This window comes from Cebidichthys violaceus, unplaced genomic scaffold (genome assembly GCF_023349555.1).
Source record: "Cebidichthys violaceus isolate CVI_PGR_0920_01 unplaced genomic scaffold, fCebVio1.0.p SCAF_96, whole genome shotgun sequence".
NCBI lineage: Eukaryota > Metazoa > Chordata > Actinopteri > Perciformes > Stichaeidae > Cebidichthys > Cebidichthys violaceus.
Window position 1 is genome coordinate 159,791 of NW_027176982.1, and position 18,239 is coordinate 178,029.

The following is an 18,239-nucleotide window of genomic DNA, read 5'->3' on the forward strand; positions in this document are numbered from 1 at the left end:
ACCAACAGCGGCAAACAAAGACGTCTATCTGGCTCGTCAGGCAATCCCAGCAGGCCTTTCAGCTCTTCATGCCTGCCTTCAGCTCCCCCGGTGCGGCGTTGCTTTGGGTCTGGGGTTTTTCCCTGAGAATGTAGACGCCCTGAACAACACGGTGGAGTTTAAAACCTGCTGGGGCTTGCGGGGTTTCAGGCGTAATTCGTCCCAGGAAAGCCCTGTGTGCTGGAAAAAAAACCCAGACACACCAGGGCCTAAGACCATTTTCATTCATGTCTTTATTACGAGTGGACAATAGGGAGCGATTGAGAAGAGATGACAGTAGAACTATATGCCAACATGATGAGTATATCAGCAGAAAGAGGACTCGATATTAATACGATTCAACACCGAGAGTTTAAATGTCTTCTAGATAACGGGGATCGGCGCAACAGTCCAGAAAACCAGCAAGGGTTCCCAAACACTAAGGCAAGGTAAGAGTCCAACAGACGGGATCAAGCAGACTAAATACACAATGAAAGGAGCGTGATAACGAGGGACAGGTGACAGCAGGGCTAACGAGGGACAGGTGGAAACAATCAGGGCGGGGCCGACAATCACACAGGCGGGAAAACACCCAAGGCTGGGAAGCGAAGTATCCGTAAAACGAGAGACAGCATAAAAGAGACTACATTGTTTGTTTGGGGTTTTTTTTAGTGGTAATGCACATATTCTGCGACAAGAGAAGTTGCATGCAGAAACTATGGGATCATTTAGGGTTTTAGACAGGTCAACGTTACATTTTGGGAGCAGCTCACGTCACCGACCTGAGCGAGAAATCTTTTTCCGTTTTAAACGATAATACTCTTTTAATGTTCAACGTGAGTATTTTTCTCTCTGGCAAACTGAACGGAGTGTGACTACGACGGAGCGTGTCGTAGTTACCGCTTAGCAGCCGGTGAGTCCCGCAGCGCGTTTGGCTGACGGAGCTAACATTACCGGGGGCTAACGAAGCTAACGAAGCTAACGGAAAACAAAATGCACAGCGGGACGGACAGTTTCTGCTCATAGGAAACGTTAAACGGTCAACACGGAAGCCGTGAACTGCAGTTTAAAATGAGGGCGTCGGAGTGAAGAATGCATCTGGTTCACTCGGTCAACACGGAGGGTTTGTCTTCATACAAAGATTACAGCAGTAGTTGTTGCAGACAACTGGTGGAGGTCTTGCATTCTACCGATTGCTTTTCTAGGTCTTTATATATGGTTTTGATATTTCATGAAAAACAGTAAATTAAGTATGCTGTGGACTGATACGTGGCACACGTCCTGCCTCGGCGTGAGCTCCGGTCGCTCGGTTCACGGCCGAGGTCAGCTCGGTGTTTGACGAACGGGAGATAATTGAGCTCACCTCCACCGTCTTGGCTCCTTTTCATCACATCCAGGTGAAGTCCTGGAGGAGCTTCCCTTGCCCTGGTTTTTTTTCCAGTTGTTTCCACATTGTTTGACAAATTAGGAACAAATTCATCTGGAACTCTTGACAAGACATGAATTTTTTTTTCCCGACGACTTGCTGGCTGTTGAATTACAAAACGATGCAAATTGAAGTCGTGTTGTTCCCTTAACGTACGGCATCTTTATTTAAACACTGCAGTGTAGTGAAGCTTCATTTAACGCAGAGTAACTGCTAGCTTAGCTCACTACACTTTCCAAGCAACTTGACCATTACTGATGTCTTTATAATGCTAGTGGAACAACAAAGAGATTGGAAAATAAATTGTATCTGCAATCAAATGACAAACGGCTTCTCTACAGGGAGGTCGGACGTCAGTGTCAGATCCAGAATCATGGCCGTCTGGCGGGACCTGTTCAGCCCGGAGAAGACAGGCCTTCAGTTTCCCTTTCATAGAAGAATTAAAATGACTTGCAGTAAATCACTTCACACACATAACAAGCCACACCCTTGATGACCACGCAGCTGTGAGTGCTTGGTGTGGACCATAAAGCGGCCTTTTGTCCCACGTAAGATTAATAAGGAAAATGGCATTTCTACACTGCATGACCCGTTAATCCAAATTAATGAGAATTTTCCTTTAAAATATCATCATAAATCTTCGGGACTGGGTGCAGCCCGGAGACTGTGGTGTACTGGCAGCCGCGCTGCCTACAAATGCTGCAGAACCTGTCTGATCAGCCAATTACAAATTTCGCCGACCTGTTATTGTAACGTCTCTGTTCTCTGGAAACGCAATGACAAGCAGCGCCCATATCACCTGGAGCGGTATGAAGGAAGGTCTAGCAATGCCCTCCAAGACATTTATAGACATAAATCGCATTAGTCTTCATATAAATATTAAAAAAAAAAGTTTAATCTTCTCTGACAGTGGTAAACCTGACTGCCATAGCTGATAGAATGCGTTACCGTTAGAACTCTTATGTCCCCTAATTCTGCTTGCAGCTCATTTCCGTGACCTATATTAGCTCAGTTTCCTCAATCCAGGTCTGGCATAATGTTGCAGCTGAACGGCCCACTAAACACATCGCATTCGGGTTGGGAGTCACTTGGAAGAGTAAGTAAAGTTGTTATGGATAAACAGAATTAAAATTGTGATTTCTGAGGCGGATTTGCTTTCCTTCAGTAAAAAAAAAAAAAAAAAAGTCCAAAAGGCGACATGTTTTGGTGTCGTCAACGTAGCGCGATTTGGGTTTCTGGATCGGGCCTGAAGTCTCTTGTCGATAAGCTTGCGAGATGTTTTGACATTAAATAACGTGTTCATCTTACAAAAGCTGTGCGCGTCATCGTCGTTTTGCTTTGCTACCAACTTCGCCCCCCCCCCCGTTTGTTTTCTACATTAAATTCTGGGACGCTGAGTTCCACAAGGAGACAGACATATGAAGACTGTAGCTCTTATAAAAAGGAAAGCATCTGAAATAAAAAGCCAGGGGACTAATTTGTATCTTCATTATTTATATACACAGCATCAAAACGCAGGGTACCCACAGATTCAGAACACAACTTAAAAATATATACAGTATTATGGTCAAACATAAGAAGCCTGAGCAATACATCACTACGTACAGGCAATAAACGATACGCCATAAACCCTGTGGCAGTTTTCTAATCTGTATATTGAAACAGTAGGACAGAGTTAAACATCTTTAGACCAAGACAGACTAAGCCATCTGCTACGCTACGTCATAACTAACGAAATATAACCAAAAAAGAAATCAAGATTCATGTCGATGTGGGGCAGATCCGGTGTAGATCCGGATCGGCTGCAATCCGATGTCTTTGGATGCTTCTCTGGTAGACCGCTAGTGTTCCGTCGACTTGAAATGGTTCTCATCCACGGTACAGAAGACGTGACCGTGATTTATCAGCGAGGTCAAGGAAGATCTGTACAGAAGAGGGGGAGAGAGAGACGGGTCGCAAGATTTAAGCATTTCATTCTCCGTCCTTGTTTTGTCAATCATCCATCATCACCCAAAGCCACGCGTTCATCCAGCACAAAGAGGTACGAGGTCAAGACGTACCTGACGTCTCTCTTGCCGAGGTAGTCCAGCTCCGTCAGCAGTTCGCGGAAACCGACGCCGATGTCGCGGAAAGAGAACTTCCTGACTACGGTCAACACCTTGTAAACGGGGAATCGAGCAATTACTCTCCCCAAACCTCGCGGCGCTGTCGTGGCATTTCACTTTAATGCATGAAAGGTTTCATTTTTCATCTTCGTCAACAGCAATGTGACTTTGCAGAGAGACGGCGTCGCGGTTACTTAGGACGGCCTCACTGTGCACCGTGTCTTCATCATGGACTAATGGTGAAGACTAATGGTGAAAACTGTGCACAGTGAGGACATTCCCTGGAAAGACACTACAGATTCTTCCAAATGCAATTAAAAAAATAAAACTTTATAGTTATTTGTAGTATTGCAATGCACATGTCAAATGCAACGTGATAATTGACAGTAAGCTCCATAAAAAGGAAAATCCATTCACCTCACTACACCATGAGTAACTGATTGCTTTGTCACGGAGGCAGTAATAAGCTGCTGTAATTCACTGCTGATGGAAACAAACATGGCTGACTTTCTTGTTACAAAATGAGAAGGATCTCGTCAAAACAAGACGCCAGCAACAAATTAGCGAAACATGTTTCATGACCACAAAAAAACCTGGTGTAACAATATTCACTTCATCTTGTTATATCATAATTAACCATTTAAACCTTGCATATGTTCCATAAATTTCACTACTGCTAACGTTGTACTCTTAACCTCCATTGTACAGATTTGGTGAAATGAGGAGTTGCATTAAACAACATTATATCAGAGTGAACTGACCCTTTAAACCCACTCACCTGACCCTGGAGGGTGGACAAACCGTTCGGTAAGATGTCTTTAAGATCGCCTTTACGCTTGGGGACTCTTTGGGACAGCGAGGCAGCAGTGACATTCATATTCACGTCAAACTCCTGAATAAACAACATAAGAAAAACAGAGAAAAATCCGCGTTGAGGGGACAGAGAATTGAATCAGGCCATTTACAAAATACCTTTATCAACTCTAAAGTATGGAGTATATGAAAATCTGGGTTTTAGTGTTGAATTTTTGTACCACAGTCTGAATTCTGAAGTCTTTTTGCTGGTCAAAAGCTTCCACAAGCATGTGTACCTTTCCAAAAAGCTGCATGTGGGCGTGCACCACTTCCAACATGTGGGACGTGATCTCATTCAGGTCCTCGATACATCGGCTATTTACTGCCAGCAATGACCTTTGACCCTGACGCAACATTAAAAAGGAATAAATCACAGATATTCTCCCAAAATCAATGCTCACACCCTTTTTAAAGCCCATCTCTAAAACAAAAATGGTGTTTGCATCACTTACATTGAAACTGCGTAGACGCCCAGTAACCTTCACATATGTTCCAGGAGAGGTGGACGTCATCAGAGTGCGGTCCTGTGAGAAACACACAGTTTGAAACGTACGTCATTCAGCAAAAACAGCGCGGTTTGTGTTCTAGATGTGTAGTTGTGAACCGATCCCGTTGACGCTACTGGCCTCTGCGTTGACCCACTGCTTCACGGTCAAAGGTGGACCCGTCACGTCATCCACTGAGAACTTGATGTTTGTCACAAAGCGAGCCAAGCCTCCGATGGCGCCGACGACGGACACCTGCAGCGAGAGGACACACAAGCAGTTATCCGCAGACCAAAGTCCATTCAAGGATGTGGCAATTTTGGATATTCTTTGTTTTCCTGCAAGTGGGAAAAAAACGGCATTAACCCGTTTTTTTCTTTTCTTTCAATGACATCCAAGAAAGCGTGGTTGGCACATTTTTTAAACATCCATTGTGCACGTGTTCATAATGGAATATGAGATAGATAGATAGATAGATAGATAGATAGATAGATAGATAGATAGATAGATAATGATTTATTTTCCCCACGTAAAAACTTTTAATAATCTGGACAGTTTCACATTCTCTCTGTAGACCGTTGGAGAGTCACATAAGTACCATATGCCAGAAGTGGGACAAAGTTATTGTTATCTGTCAGGATCAACAAGTCCAAAGTCGTGTCCAAGTCCTGAACTTTGTGTTTAAAGTCATTATTTGAGTCCATTCTTGAGCTTGGAAACAGCAGTTGGCAAAACAATCTCCCCTCAAGATCCATTTAGTAGCGCTCTAAAGCTTTCGATCTCACAATTTACCTATTCGTCGTTAAATAATAGATAATTCTCACTTTTCTGAGCACGTTAACAGAGATCCCATCCTTAGTTTATCTTCACAGTAATCTCGTGTAACGTCTGCTGGTGGACTCTTAACGAACACATTTCCTTCCTCATTGCACAACATGATCGTCAGAAGCATTGGCTGCTGTGACTTGTTTTTTTTAATCCTCCCAAGTCAAAAGCCTAAAGTTAGTCAACTTGCAAGTCTCGACTCGAGTCCAAGTGACGCGACTGAAGTCAAACCCTCAGCCCTGTGCTTTATAGGCCTTTTAAAACGGCAGCATTTGTGTCACTGCAGGTAAACACAGGAGTAATTAAATACATGAATTACGGCCCCGTTCCATTGAGGCGAGTCGGACCCTTCGGTATCGCTCCCTGGAACTGCTGGGACAACTTGATCAATTACAACCATTTCATTAAACTTGCAATGAAATGTCAAAATGGCTGCTGTGAATTGTTGTTGTTTTTTATTGCTACACGTACCTGGTTGAGTTCCCAGCCGCAGATTGAAAAGGCGTCACTGCCGTCTTGAGAAGCAGACAGCAGCTGGGACACCGTGCACGGCAAAATCTGACAAGTCGTCCTCTGCGGTCGAGATCAGGGGTTGAAGGAATGAATGCGTTACAGTCTTCAGATCCTCCACGCGGATTATTTCAGTCAACAGAAGGTAAAGATGCACCTCTACCTTCCCCGCTTTCTGGCTGGTCATCCCATCAGCGGGCTGACTGCAAGCTGTGCGACGTGAAAAGACCGTTTTAAAGACCAAGAGAAAGAGATTTGTTGGGGGGGGGGGGGGGGGGGGAGAGAGACATCAACATTTGCTAACTCACCTTGGTTCCACATGACGAAACGTCTTCAGTACTTAAACTCCAGTCGGGCTGGACGCACTGGGAGAGCACGGCTAATGTAGCTCGAGCTTTTAACGAGCAGGTGAACTGAATTACAGCAATTACCTGTGATGCAGCGCAGGGCCAGGAGAAAGTGAGCCGAGGAGGTTTTAAAGCCGTCTGCATGCTCCATTTCTTCAAGCAATTACATGTTTTATTAAAAATCAATTCCAACAGTGACCGACTTTTGATAAACTTCATTTTTAATCTCTTCAAAATATGTTACAATGACATAAAGAGCAACACAAATTGTTCATACAAAAGAGTGTAAGAAGACGCGGTCTTCGTCTAACACATTATTTCATGGCGAGAGTGACCCTGATCCAGGACTCGTATCACAGTCCCGCGTCTATCTCCTGGAAGTGAAGATATGTCAGACGCAGAGAGGCCCGTCGAACTGATTCCAGGAGGAATGCTGAGCAGCTGATCTCACCCAACGGTTCTTAGTAAATCGACAAGATGCGGAAATTAGGTTCCACTGGTGCAAAGAAACAAGACCAAGAAATGGCGACAGCTGTCTTGACCAGAAACTGTTACAGCAATATTACTGAAAAACCTTTATAAGCTGCCTCTCACTTCCATGCTGCTGACTGTTCCATCTCATCTTCAACCTCTTATCTGGGATCGGGTCTCGGGGGCAACAGCTCCAGCAGGTGGACCCCCCAAACTTCCCTTTCCCGGTGCCACATCAGCCAGGGGGGATCCCGAGGCGCTCCCAGGACCAGTTTGGAGATACAGTCCCTCCGCCTGGTCCTGGGCCTCCCTCGGGGTCTCCTCCCAGCCGGTCGTGTCTGGAACACCTCCCTAGGGAAGCGCCCTGGCGGCATCCTCACCAGATGCCCGAAAACCACCTCAACTGGCTCCTTTCCACGCATCGGTTTTACCCTTAAATAAAATGATACTGCGGCTGTCCTAAACCCAAACTACACTTCACTCCTAAGCTGAAATGTCCCGAGTTCAGGCGGATATCAGAGCAGCGGTCCTGGATCGGGGCCCGGTAACGCGGTGAGGTTTTGATTTATGTCCCGGGAATTCAAAATTGCCCGGCAACCAGGCTTCGCTTACACCAAATTCACAATTCGCAAATTAAGAAGAACACACACACACACACACACACACACACACACACACACACACACACACACACACACACACACACACACACACACACACACACACACACACACACACACACACACACACACACACACACACACACAGTTATCACCAGCACACCCCACAGTATCGACCTGCAAATATAAATCACATCTTTTTCCACGACTGACCCCGAAAGCTGAATTAAGAAAACCAAAAACAAAAAAAATGTAAATCCATCACAGCAATTTACAAACAAAGTGAGGCTCCTGAAAACAGAGCACAGTCAAATGTACACCAACACTGTTCATCCCGACCCTGTACAGTATTTACACATGTGCAAAGGAATCTAATGGAACAAACCAAAAAGGGTGAACTCTGATAATACCCCAGAGCTAAGTGTTTGTTTGGCGAACGTCTCAAAGATCACACAGGAAGCCAACCATCTTCCTTCCTCTCCTGTCTAGAAGGGGGGCGGAAGGAAGAAATCTGGCCGGATATGACTCTACCCATCATCCTCTGCTCTGATCAGAGCTCCGCGGATACGTGGGCGACCTACTTTGGGTCCAAACTTTGCTCGCGAACAGAAAATTAAAAACCACAAACGCCACGTTCTTGAGGGGAAACGCAACGCTGTCCAACGCAGCACGGACGCCCTGTGGCAGAGACGGGTTCAAACGCAACGATTTGTGGCGTTTTGCTGTTCACGTCGAAGCCGCCGAGTCGGTGAAACGCGGCGCGCTCTCCAGCACAACTTCTGTCGAATCCTGTGTTTGAGTGCAATATCAACGAGGCCGGTGAATTTCGGAAAATAAGGCAAAATCGCATGACAGGAAATTGAAGGCCGGTAAATATTGGCAACAAGAGATAAAAAATAATAATTGAATTTTCCTCCACAGTTTGAGAGGACTGTTTTTTTTTAATTATTTTTTTTTTTATACATGTTCCTGTTAAATTAGTATAAGTGTACAAAATTATGTATGACCTGAAAGGCAAAAGAGGTCCCGAGCGCGATCCCTCTTGCCAAGCGCCGCAACAGCTTAACAGGCTTAGAATTAGCCTGTCGGAAGCATGAAGAAAGGGATTACTGTAAGATCCAGAGCCAAAAGGAAACGAGGAGCAGTGACACAGTGAGAGCAGATCAAGTTAAACACAACAGTATTATGTATCCCCCGGAAAAAAAAAGAAGGAAAAAAAAGAAAGAAGAAGAAGAAGAAGCAAGAGATCCTCTGGCTCATGGAGGATTGTGTGCGCTGGTGTCTTCTCTCGCTTCCTCCCTGAAGGTGAGCGACACCAGCGTGCATAAGTCGACCGTCGGCTGACATTGTGTTCGCTCGGTAAACAAACAGCGACGCAGCTATCGCGCCGAATCCAGCCTCCCGGAGCTCCTCCGGATCACGCAGCAGGTAGTCGTGAGGAATAAATATAAACAACTCAATAAAAGTGCTTTCAGTGACAGTCACTGAATCCCTCACCTATTTTTTTTTTTTTTTTTTTTTAAATAATGGACTCAGATGTAAATATTCATGTCGCTGCAGCTCAAACCTTCAGATAATTAAATTTACGTTGAAGGGATTTGTGACTCCGCTAAGTCTTTTTGAACCGGTGCGCTCGTTACTGTAGTGTGCTCGCCTCGTTAATAAAGAGGATAATTCTGGTAAATCACAACTTTGGTTTTGTTTTCACAGATTGGGGACATCGTTTCTATCGGCTATGATAGCAATGGGGCTAGAAGTGCGATCAGACGGGTTGTTAACAAGTAATCAGATTACCTTAACTGGTTTATTTGAAAATAAGTGCACCAGAAATTTGGGTAATAATCCCTCATTTAGGAAAAAAAAAAAGAAAAAAATCAAAGAATATTTCAAAAATTACCAAAAAAAATTTTTCAAACAGTTGATTGTTGGAACAGTGGAAAGATTATCCAAGACGATTTAATAAGTTATTAATATGAAAATAAGAACCAAGTTGAAATAAAGCAGTATTATCATTATAGCTCTCCTCATGTTTGTGTTTAAGGCTCTACAGAGATGAAGGTGATCTGTCTGGATCGCTGTACATTCTGGTAGACTGGTTAGAGGGGGGGGGGGGGGCGTGTCTGGGACCACTGGACTTATCTTGAAGTCTGTAGCGGGCAGAAAGAAGACCACAAGCACCTGCTGGCCGGTCGCCGACTGATAAAATGTTCCCCGCCCAGAAAACCAAACAAAGCTTCAAGCCCGCAAAACTCAACGGCGACAGCAGACGTTTGTCTACAAACACCACCATGCTGTGTGTTTTACCTGAGCATTAGGGGCATAATGCCGACAACAGAATCCAAATCTTTGACGTCGGTATGAATGCTGGTGGTCGCGTACCAGGCTGAAGTCAAGCCTTCCAACACTCAACAAAATCGGATAAACCGCCCGCCGCAGTGATCACAGGATAACGTCTCATATTGCATTTAAGGAACAATTAGCACCGAGTCCAGGGCGGCGTTTGTAGACAAACAAGTCTCGCTTTTTGACTTTCTCTTCTTCGTTGAATCCAGAACTTTTGGGGTCATTTTCTTCCAGCACGCTCCGGTGATTCTGTGAAGGAGGAAAAGGAAGCTGTGATGTGATTAGCCTGAGACTAAGCTGCAGTTTGGAGCAGCAGCAGCAGCGGTGGCGGCGGCGGCGGCGGCGGTGGGTGTCACACCTCTCCCCTCCGGTATAAAAAGACGCAGCTTGCAGAGGACCGCATGTGCTCGGACAGTGAATGAAGTTAAGCCATGACACACACGATGACTGTTCTAGTTATTGTTCCCGAGTTTAAAAAACAAACAAAAAAACCCCGTTATGTGATCTAGGTTAAGTAGCTAATGAGATGTTGTACAGTGTCTCTGGTGCCGTGCGCTCGACCATCACGTGTCCCAGTCCAGCTCTCTGCAGGCGATGCGGACCAGCCGGAGCTCCAGTTCAAAGGCGTCGGGCCGCTCCTGAGGGTTGGCCGCCAGCATCTCCCTGATCAGCTGCTTCATGTGGCTGTTCATGCTCTTTTTCCTGGCGGGGATCAGCAGCTCCATCTTCGGGTTCTCCAGCAGGGCCTCCCCTAAGGGCACGATCTCCGAGCCCTGCTGCACGTAGCTCCCCAGCAGCTCCTTCTGGGTCTCCACGTCCACGAAGGTGATGCGCTCCACCATGGCCCAGATGATCACCCCCAGGGCGAAGATGTCCGCTTTGGCCGTGTAGTGGCCCTCCCAGACCTCCGGCGCCATGTAGAAGTCCGTCCCGCACGCCGTGGACAGGAAGCACTTGTTGACGCTGGCCGGCTCCTCCGGGTTGAGCCCGGAGGTGGAGCACACTTTGCTCAGGCCGAAGTCGGCCACTTTGAGGGTGGGCTCGGACGAGCCGGCCGGCGTGCAGGCCTGCGAGATGAGGATGTTGTCCGGTTTGAGGTCGCGGTGGATGATCTGGTTGCGGTGCAGGAAGGCCAGGGCGCTGCCCAGCTGCAGCATGAAGCTGGTGTTGGTCTTGCGGCTGGGCTTGCGGGACAGCAGGTAGGCGTTCATGTCGCCGCCGTCGCAGAAGTCCATGACGAACCACAGGTAGTAGGCACAGCACGGGTCGAACGTGATCTCGCCCTTCAGAGACGTCTCCACCAGCTGCATGTAGAGAAAGGACAAAGTCAACATGAGACATAAGGAGGCGATTGTCACCGCTGCAGCCAGGTTTTACCTTTCCTGCGACGTCTGACACGTACTTTGAAGCACTAATCCGTTTAGAGGTGCTGAATTTTTTTATGTTTCGTTGTCGCACGTCTGGCCTTTTACTTTCACTTTGCCGCAGTTTATTGCCGCACTTTGTATCGGGTCATCGTTAAGAACGGCGGTCTCCGTAAGAACAGCTCGAACGGTCGGAAGCTTCGGCAACCAAAACCGAATAAACTCTGAACTACACACCGCAACTTTTGTTGAACGCTGCAAAAAAATTTAAATGAAATATTCTTAAAATCGAAGCATCGGCTCAAACCACAACAGACAACGCTGCGACAAGCACAACCAAATTGATGACGTCACTCAGGTGTGGTCTAGCTGATTACTGATACAGTGTGAACCAGCTCCTGCAGGGTGAGGAGGAGAACATGTCACTCATAACTTAACAGGCAAGGTTGTTCTGGCTTTGTATTCATAACAGGTTTCCTCACCATCCTTTTTTTAAAACCCTAAAGCAGTGCGAGAGGCCTCTCATCTTTTTATACCGGCACGCAGGAAGTCATTTAATCTCCCTCTTTTGACAGCGCACCACAAACCTGTGAGGTTTCATCCATCTCACATTAAATTAAGATTAAACGGGACGCGCCTTTCTTGGAATTTGATAGATTGGCGTTTTTTTTCAACGGGACACCGCAAAGCTGCAGGTTTTGTAACAGGAAAAAAAATGTCGATTATCAACGGCTGCATTTGTGGGGGAAATGTCAGCGTGTGTTTGCGGCAAAGAATTTTTTATTTGGAAAGTTTGAACAAGTCAAAAATGACGCTAGGAGTTGACGTGGCCGTTAAAACGGAAAACTCAGATGAAGAGTTAAATCGATGGGAGTTAAAGTGCCGACCTCCATCGCTCCATGTTTACTTTGAAAACAACGGAAGCGGCCTCGACCGACATCTGAAAGCATATTTCGCACATCAATATATATTTTAACTGTTAAAATATACAGTTTTTTTGTGTTTTTTCATCACTCCTCTGGCGTGTAAAGGCCGATGAAGGAAGACGAAATATCAATTGAAGAGTAAGAGAAGAAGGCAATTGAACGGAGTTGATGCGTAACCACTGAAAGCAGTTGAAGCGTTAGCTGTTAGCCGAAGAGTAAAAATCAGTTCAAGTGTCAGTTGAGGCTTCTGACGCCAACTGCCTCACAAACGCTCTGGATGTGTGTAAAAGACAAATGGATGCAAATAGTTTGACGTGCCACTAGCCAGAGAATCCACTCCCCCCCTCCCAAAAAAAAAAAAAAAAAGAGATGCAAATTATCCCACAGTTGGTGCGGTCAGATAATTCCGCCCTATTATCATTTGTTCCCGTGTAAGCACGTACTGGAACATTACAGAGCAATGAAGAAAAAAAAAAAAAGGAGGATTCTGGGAAAGCGTCCAATGCTAGCGCTGCAGAAAAAACCGGAGCGAGCGGTCTGACAATGGGCCCCCAGCGCGCCGCTGAGAGACTATAATCAGGCACCGGCAGAGCGCCGGTGTGCGCCCGCCGTCAGACAGCGGGGAGGCACTGCAACATGACAGGCTGCAGACAGGTTGAACCCCCCCCCCCCGCCCCAATACCTGACAACACGTTCATGTGACGGTGGGGGGACACGGAGGCCAAAGTCGACACAGATCCAACTAGAAAAGTTCCAGTTCTTCCGCTCATCGGCATCACGCAGAGGGAATATATATCTAAACCGCAGTTCAACCGTTGTTTAGTCGTTATTCAAAGTGCCAATATTTGTGCTGCTGATGTTTTTTTTCCTGTCTACATAATTGTAATCTCAATTTACACAACAAACAGCCACAGCTTGCTGCCGATGACTCACTTTGAGCCACTGGGTGACATTTACATTTAGCCTATTAGCTCTACATTGTCACAGAAAGAAAGTCATCTTTGCCAACAGCAATGTGTCAACAGCGGTGGGTAGTGGATGGGCTGAACATATGTCATCTCACGGTACACTTTGTCAAGCAAAACCAGCTTCCAATTCACGACAATAAATATATCTATGTCTATTTGTGGCCAACCAAAATGTCCCATTACAGCGGGTTGAGCTGGATTCCTGTCCTGGCTGAGATCACGTCTCTGTGACTTGTGGGACGGGAATGTTTGGCCCGACGTCTTGCCAACAGAGATTCAGAATACAGATATTAACGAGATCTGCTTTTGGCAGGCGGTGTAAGCAACCAAACAGTCTTGGGTCAGTGTGTTGTCTGTTGCGGGCACTTTAAATATTGAGGTTTATGGTTATGTTTGGGATTCATTCAATTATTATTATTATTATTATTATTATTATTATTATATACATTGGTTTACAAAGTTCCTTTTCGATTTGAAGTTCTGACTGCTCTCCCTGAGTCTCTGATGTATCTCGCGGTAATGCTCAGACACCACTCGGTATTTTCCTAAAGCATATGTTGGCAACATGGACAGCTGTAGGAGAGATGTTTTGTCCGACACACTGATCTAGAATCCAGACCTGGAATTTCTACTCCCTGTAATTCTCCAGTACTTGACAGTCTGGTTATTCCTCCTCATTATAGATAAATCTAGGTTAGTTAGTATCCATCATCTAACCCTAGGCTTCAATTTCCTCGGTGACATTTCTTGCAACAATTCAAAGTAAAAGTTATATTCAACCGTCTTTGCTGGAAGACTTTTACTCTGAAGAAGCAGCAGCAGGAAGTGTTGAGCGTGCACTTTATCAGTACAGTAACTTTGCAAAAAAAACAACAAACGTTCAGTACTTGTCGGGCCACGTTAAAGAAGTAATCAATATCCACAATTAACAATATTATTAAGCTTGTTGCGGTGAATCCCGACTCCTCACCTCCAGGTAGAGCGGGGAGCTGGAGCCGTGGCTCATCCTCTGGGCCAGCTGGTCCCGCTGCAGGATGCACTCCTCCAGGTGGATGACGTTTGGGTGCTGGCTTTGGATGCTGCTGAGGGCCCAGAACTCCCGCAGTGCCAGCTCCACATTCTCCGGAGAGTGGCAGCGGATCTTCTTCACCGCCACCCGGACCCCCGTGCGCTTCACCACCGCCTCATAGACCACGCCGTAACTGCCACGCCCCACCTCCTGGATCAGCTCGTACTTCGGCTGGCTGCTTACCATCCTAGTCCTCACTGCGGACATAGAACATGAGGTTAGTGATCTCACACTGTAGGCTATGACCAGTTGATTTTATAAGAGTCACGACATATTGCGTTAAAAGTTAGGCCATAAACAATAAAAGCCACAACAAAGAAAACCACTTAAATCCAAGTAACTCCGGCTGCCAAAGCCTCATATTAGCTTCAGCTGAGCTCTGACTGTTGCTTACATCAGTCTCTTATGATATAGTTAGGTATAGGAATCATATTTTTGTGATTTGGGCATCACTTGTCAGCAAGCAGCCTCATATCTTTTCTAGGGGTAAGTATATTTGGCATTTCCCCCACGGTCTAGACTCCCCAAAACACCCTTGGAAGTCAACATTATATTACTTTTGCTCCCTCTTGTGGACCAGTAAACCTGACATCTGTCCCCCAACCACAAAATAAATTTCCTTTCTTCTGAATCAATGAATTTCTCTTAAAATTCAATCTCTTTTCCTCCCCTCAAATAAACACAACAGCATCTCTTCTTGTGTCTCTTATTGTGTCAGAGCACATCACATAAGAACAGCAGCTACAGGAATCTCTCAAGCACTAAAACAACAGAACGAGGGAACCTACACACCACTCCTTCACAAACACCATCAGCACATTTACAGCACTGCATGTCCAACCACACCTCATTTTAGAGACACGAAATGTAACCATTGTGTTAAAGTGACAGCAAGTTTCACAAACTGGTATCTGTTCCAGGGTTATTATGTTGCCTTGTCGAGGTGTTTATGACTGCGCGTCACACCAACATGCGATTATCCCCCAGACATCGCTATGCCACCGAGGCCTTAGGCTGCAAAGAAGTTTACATTTAAAATGGGATTGTGTGGGAAAGGCTCACCTCAACAGAACAGGTCAGTAAATCATGCCATCCTCAGTCTCACTCATCCTTATTGTGTTGTTACATAATCCTGATACACCTGTCAGAGCCAAAAATAGCACTAGGGCTGCAAATACCGGAATCAGGAATTCTAATAAATTCAGCCTTGATGAAGATACTTAAGTACTTCTTAAAGAATAGATGTGAAAGAAATCAGGGCCAGGCATCTTTACGTTAGGGATGTTATTTTTATAATTAATGATATTAAATTATTTAAATGATTAATCAATTCATAATTTAGTGCAAAGCCATTTAAGTTACAATGATATAATACAGAGAATAGCAGCACATATTCACGTCTGAAAGGCAGGAAATAGATAATGTTGTGTTTTATAAATAACTTAATCGCTGTCAATTTATTTCCTGCCGATTGACTGATTACTGGACAGATTCAGCTTTACTTTTAATTAAATAACTTCTTTTCACCGCCACCAACGTAGTATTGACAGTAATTATTACGGTTAATTTACGTTATTCAATAGACTGTTATTACATTAATAATATTACCATTACAAAATCATACATAAGTGTTGGTTTGGCCAATTCAATGTCATTATTGTGTCGCATATACATGTGACATACTGCTATCTGCTGGACTAAATTAATTACGAGTGGGTCCTCATTATATTATATTATATATATATATATATATATATATATATATATATATATATATATAAGTAACCTTGGTGAAACTATTGAAGAGCTGCTTTCAATAACAAACTATCGGCAAAACATCTGTTTACCAAACACAAGTTAGCAACAAAAGCTAAAAATTGCTAATCTAACATTGACAGTTCAAACTCACTCCAACACCAGCCTTGTACGTGGACAAATATATCAAAACTTTAATGTTTTATTAAAGATGAATGTAAATACACTTTGACACAGTCACATTTCGGTGGTGAGAAACAAAGCTGTCTCTGTTGACAGAGCTGTAGCCAGCTTGCTATGTGGCTAATTAGACATCCACTTGGCTGATTGGCTACCAGGCTAACAGCTAATGTGTCCAGGCCACCGACAGCTAACGATGTTGTCTGTGAGCTAACGTTAGCTGATCACGTTAACACCAGCTAACAAAGAGTCTAGCTCTCTCACCAGCACACCCGACATATATATAAGCTAGATGCAGACGTATCAATTCAAGCCTCATACAAGTCTCTGACTCCTCAACTGTCCTAACGTCTGGGTCAATGGACAGCTTATTGTCCAGTAAGTGTGTATGTGTGTGTGCGCGCGCATGTGTGTGTGTGTGTGTGTGTGTGTGTGTGTGTGTGTGTGTGTGTGTGTGTGTGTGTGTGTGTGTGTGTGTGTGTATATGTGTTCCGTCAAGAATTCAACCAGATTCCCTCAAAACACACCTGCGAGCCGAGCGGACGAGTAGCCGCAGCAGACGAGACAATGGTGTAAACGTAGAAGAAGAGGCTGCGGTTGCTGTTGTTGTGCTGCAAGTTGTCATCTTTTCATTCTCACCTTCAAATCTTTTCCTCTGGGGTTCATTTGTTGTCTTCCTCACTCTCCCTGGCAGCCATTACCGCCGCACACGTTCTCTCTGCTCGCACAGTCAAACCAAGGGGGTTTGTCAAACACTGGACGACGTGAGAGCGTGCAGCTGCTGGGCAGAGTGCGTGCAGCGCAGAGGTGGGCAACTTCCGGCTAAGGCGTTTCAAAATAAAAGTCCTGTGTGTTACGGAACACTAAAACATTCTGTGATCCGGTACAGAATAAATAAATAAATAAATAAATAGACAGACAGACAGACAGACAGACAGACAGACAGATAGATAGATAGATAGATAGATAGATAGATAGATAGATAGATAGATAGATAGATAGATAAAAAAAATATTAAATATAAAAATGAAAATGCACAATATATACAATAACAATGACAAAGTGGAAATATTAAATATAAAATGCACAATATATACAATGAAATAGAATAATATTAAAATGAACTAACTAAACAAGAACACATTTCCATACATATTTTTATAATGCACAAACAAATTAAGTAATCTGGAAATATGGACCATATAAACAATGTTGGATTCAAATAAAGTAGATATTTAAAGACTGCTAACAACACCCACATTAGTGGCACAGTGACCAATCACCATCACCTGCTTTCGAATGTATTATATTCATTTTTAGAAATAATTATTGAGTAATGACCGGTATAGATTAGATAAGAAAAAATAAGCAATTCATCATATATATATATATATATATATATTATTATATTATAATAACTTTAAAAGTCTCATTACAACAAACATAATCCTATTTATTATATACTAAGTTGATGGCAGGCCTTGTTACTGAATGACAAATTATATCAATAATACACATTATTTCACATAAGCTTACTTTTACAGTTGCATGACTATAATTTATCAATTTAATTGATCAGTTTGTTTTCTTCCCTAAGGTGACAATTTCATACACTTTATTTTGAAGGGAAATAACAGCACTTTCCGGCTCTACCCTAGGCAAAATCTGGCCAGTTTTATGAAGTTCCCCATATAATAGGCAACCAGTTAGTACAATGCAGAGGCCCTCTACCCTCCCCTTTCAAACCGAACTGTCACTAACAGGGGGAGGACACAAGCACATGAACACCTGCACAGATATATGCATGCCATTCTTGCTGAAACTTTATTTAACATTTTTTGTTGAGATACTGACATAGACGTGTGATAAAAGTCTACAAATCTGTTCTTTATGGCATTGTTTTCTTTCTCTGGTGTTTTTCAGGATGAAACCGAGGTGTCATTTCCTGAGCTGTAATTTGAGGCTGAGGAGT

General features: G+C 44.3%; 2 protein-coding genes across 4 annotated transcripts; both read right to left on the reverse strand.

The window, feature by feature from the left end:
* Positions 1–2,950: 2,950 nt before the first annotated feature.
* LOC137868077 (replication protein A 32 kDa subunit-like) lies at positions 2,951–6,598 on the reverse strand. Of its 2 annotated transcripts, XM_068704597.1 has the most exons (9): positions 6,533–6,598; positions 6,388–6,434; positions 6,186–6,287; positions 5,031–5,144; positions 4,857–4,928; positions 4,641–4,748; positions 4,328–4,441; positions 3,505–3,602; positions 2,951–3,367 (listed from the first exon to the last, which is right to left on the reverse strand). In XM_068704597.1, exons 1-9 carry the CDS (start codon positions 6,543–6,545, stop codon positions 3,286–3,288), a joined length of 750 nt encoding a protein of 249 aa, XP_068560698.1. In that variant the 5' UTR covers positions 6,546–6,598; the 3' UTR covers positions 2,951–3,285. The 2 variants fall into 2 exon arrangements, with proteins under 2 accessions (XP_068560698.1, XP_068560699.1); XM_068704598.1 differs by lacking the exon at positions 3,505–3,602.
* A 176-nt stretch (positions 6,599–6,774) lies between these two features.
* Positions 6,775–17,040, reverse strand: pdik1l (PDLIM1 interacting kinase 1 like). 2 transcript variants are annotated; one of them, XM_068704605.1, is made up of 3 exons: positions 16,907–17,040; positions 14,234–14,529; positions 6,775–11,309 (listed from the first exon to the last, which is right to left on the reverse strand). In XM_068704605.1, the coding sequence occupies exons 2-3, from the start codon at positions 14,516–14,518 to the stop codon at positions 10,569–10,571; spliced, it is 1,026 nt and encodes a 341-aa protein (XP_068560706.1). In that variant the 5' UTR covers positions 14,519–14,529; positions 16,907–17,040; the 3' UTR covers positions 6,775–10,568. The 2 variants fall into 2 exon arrangements, with proteins under 2 accessions (XP_068560706.1, XP_068560707.1); XM_068704606.1 differs by having other exon boundaries at positions 16,795–17,040.
* Positions 17,041–18,239: the final 1,199 nt, after the last annotated feature.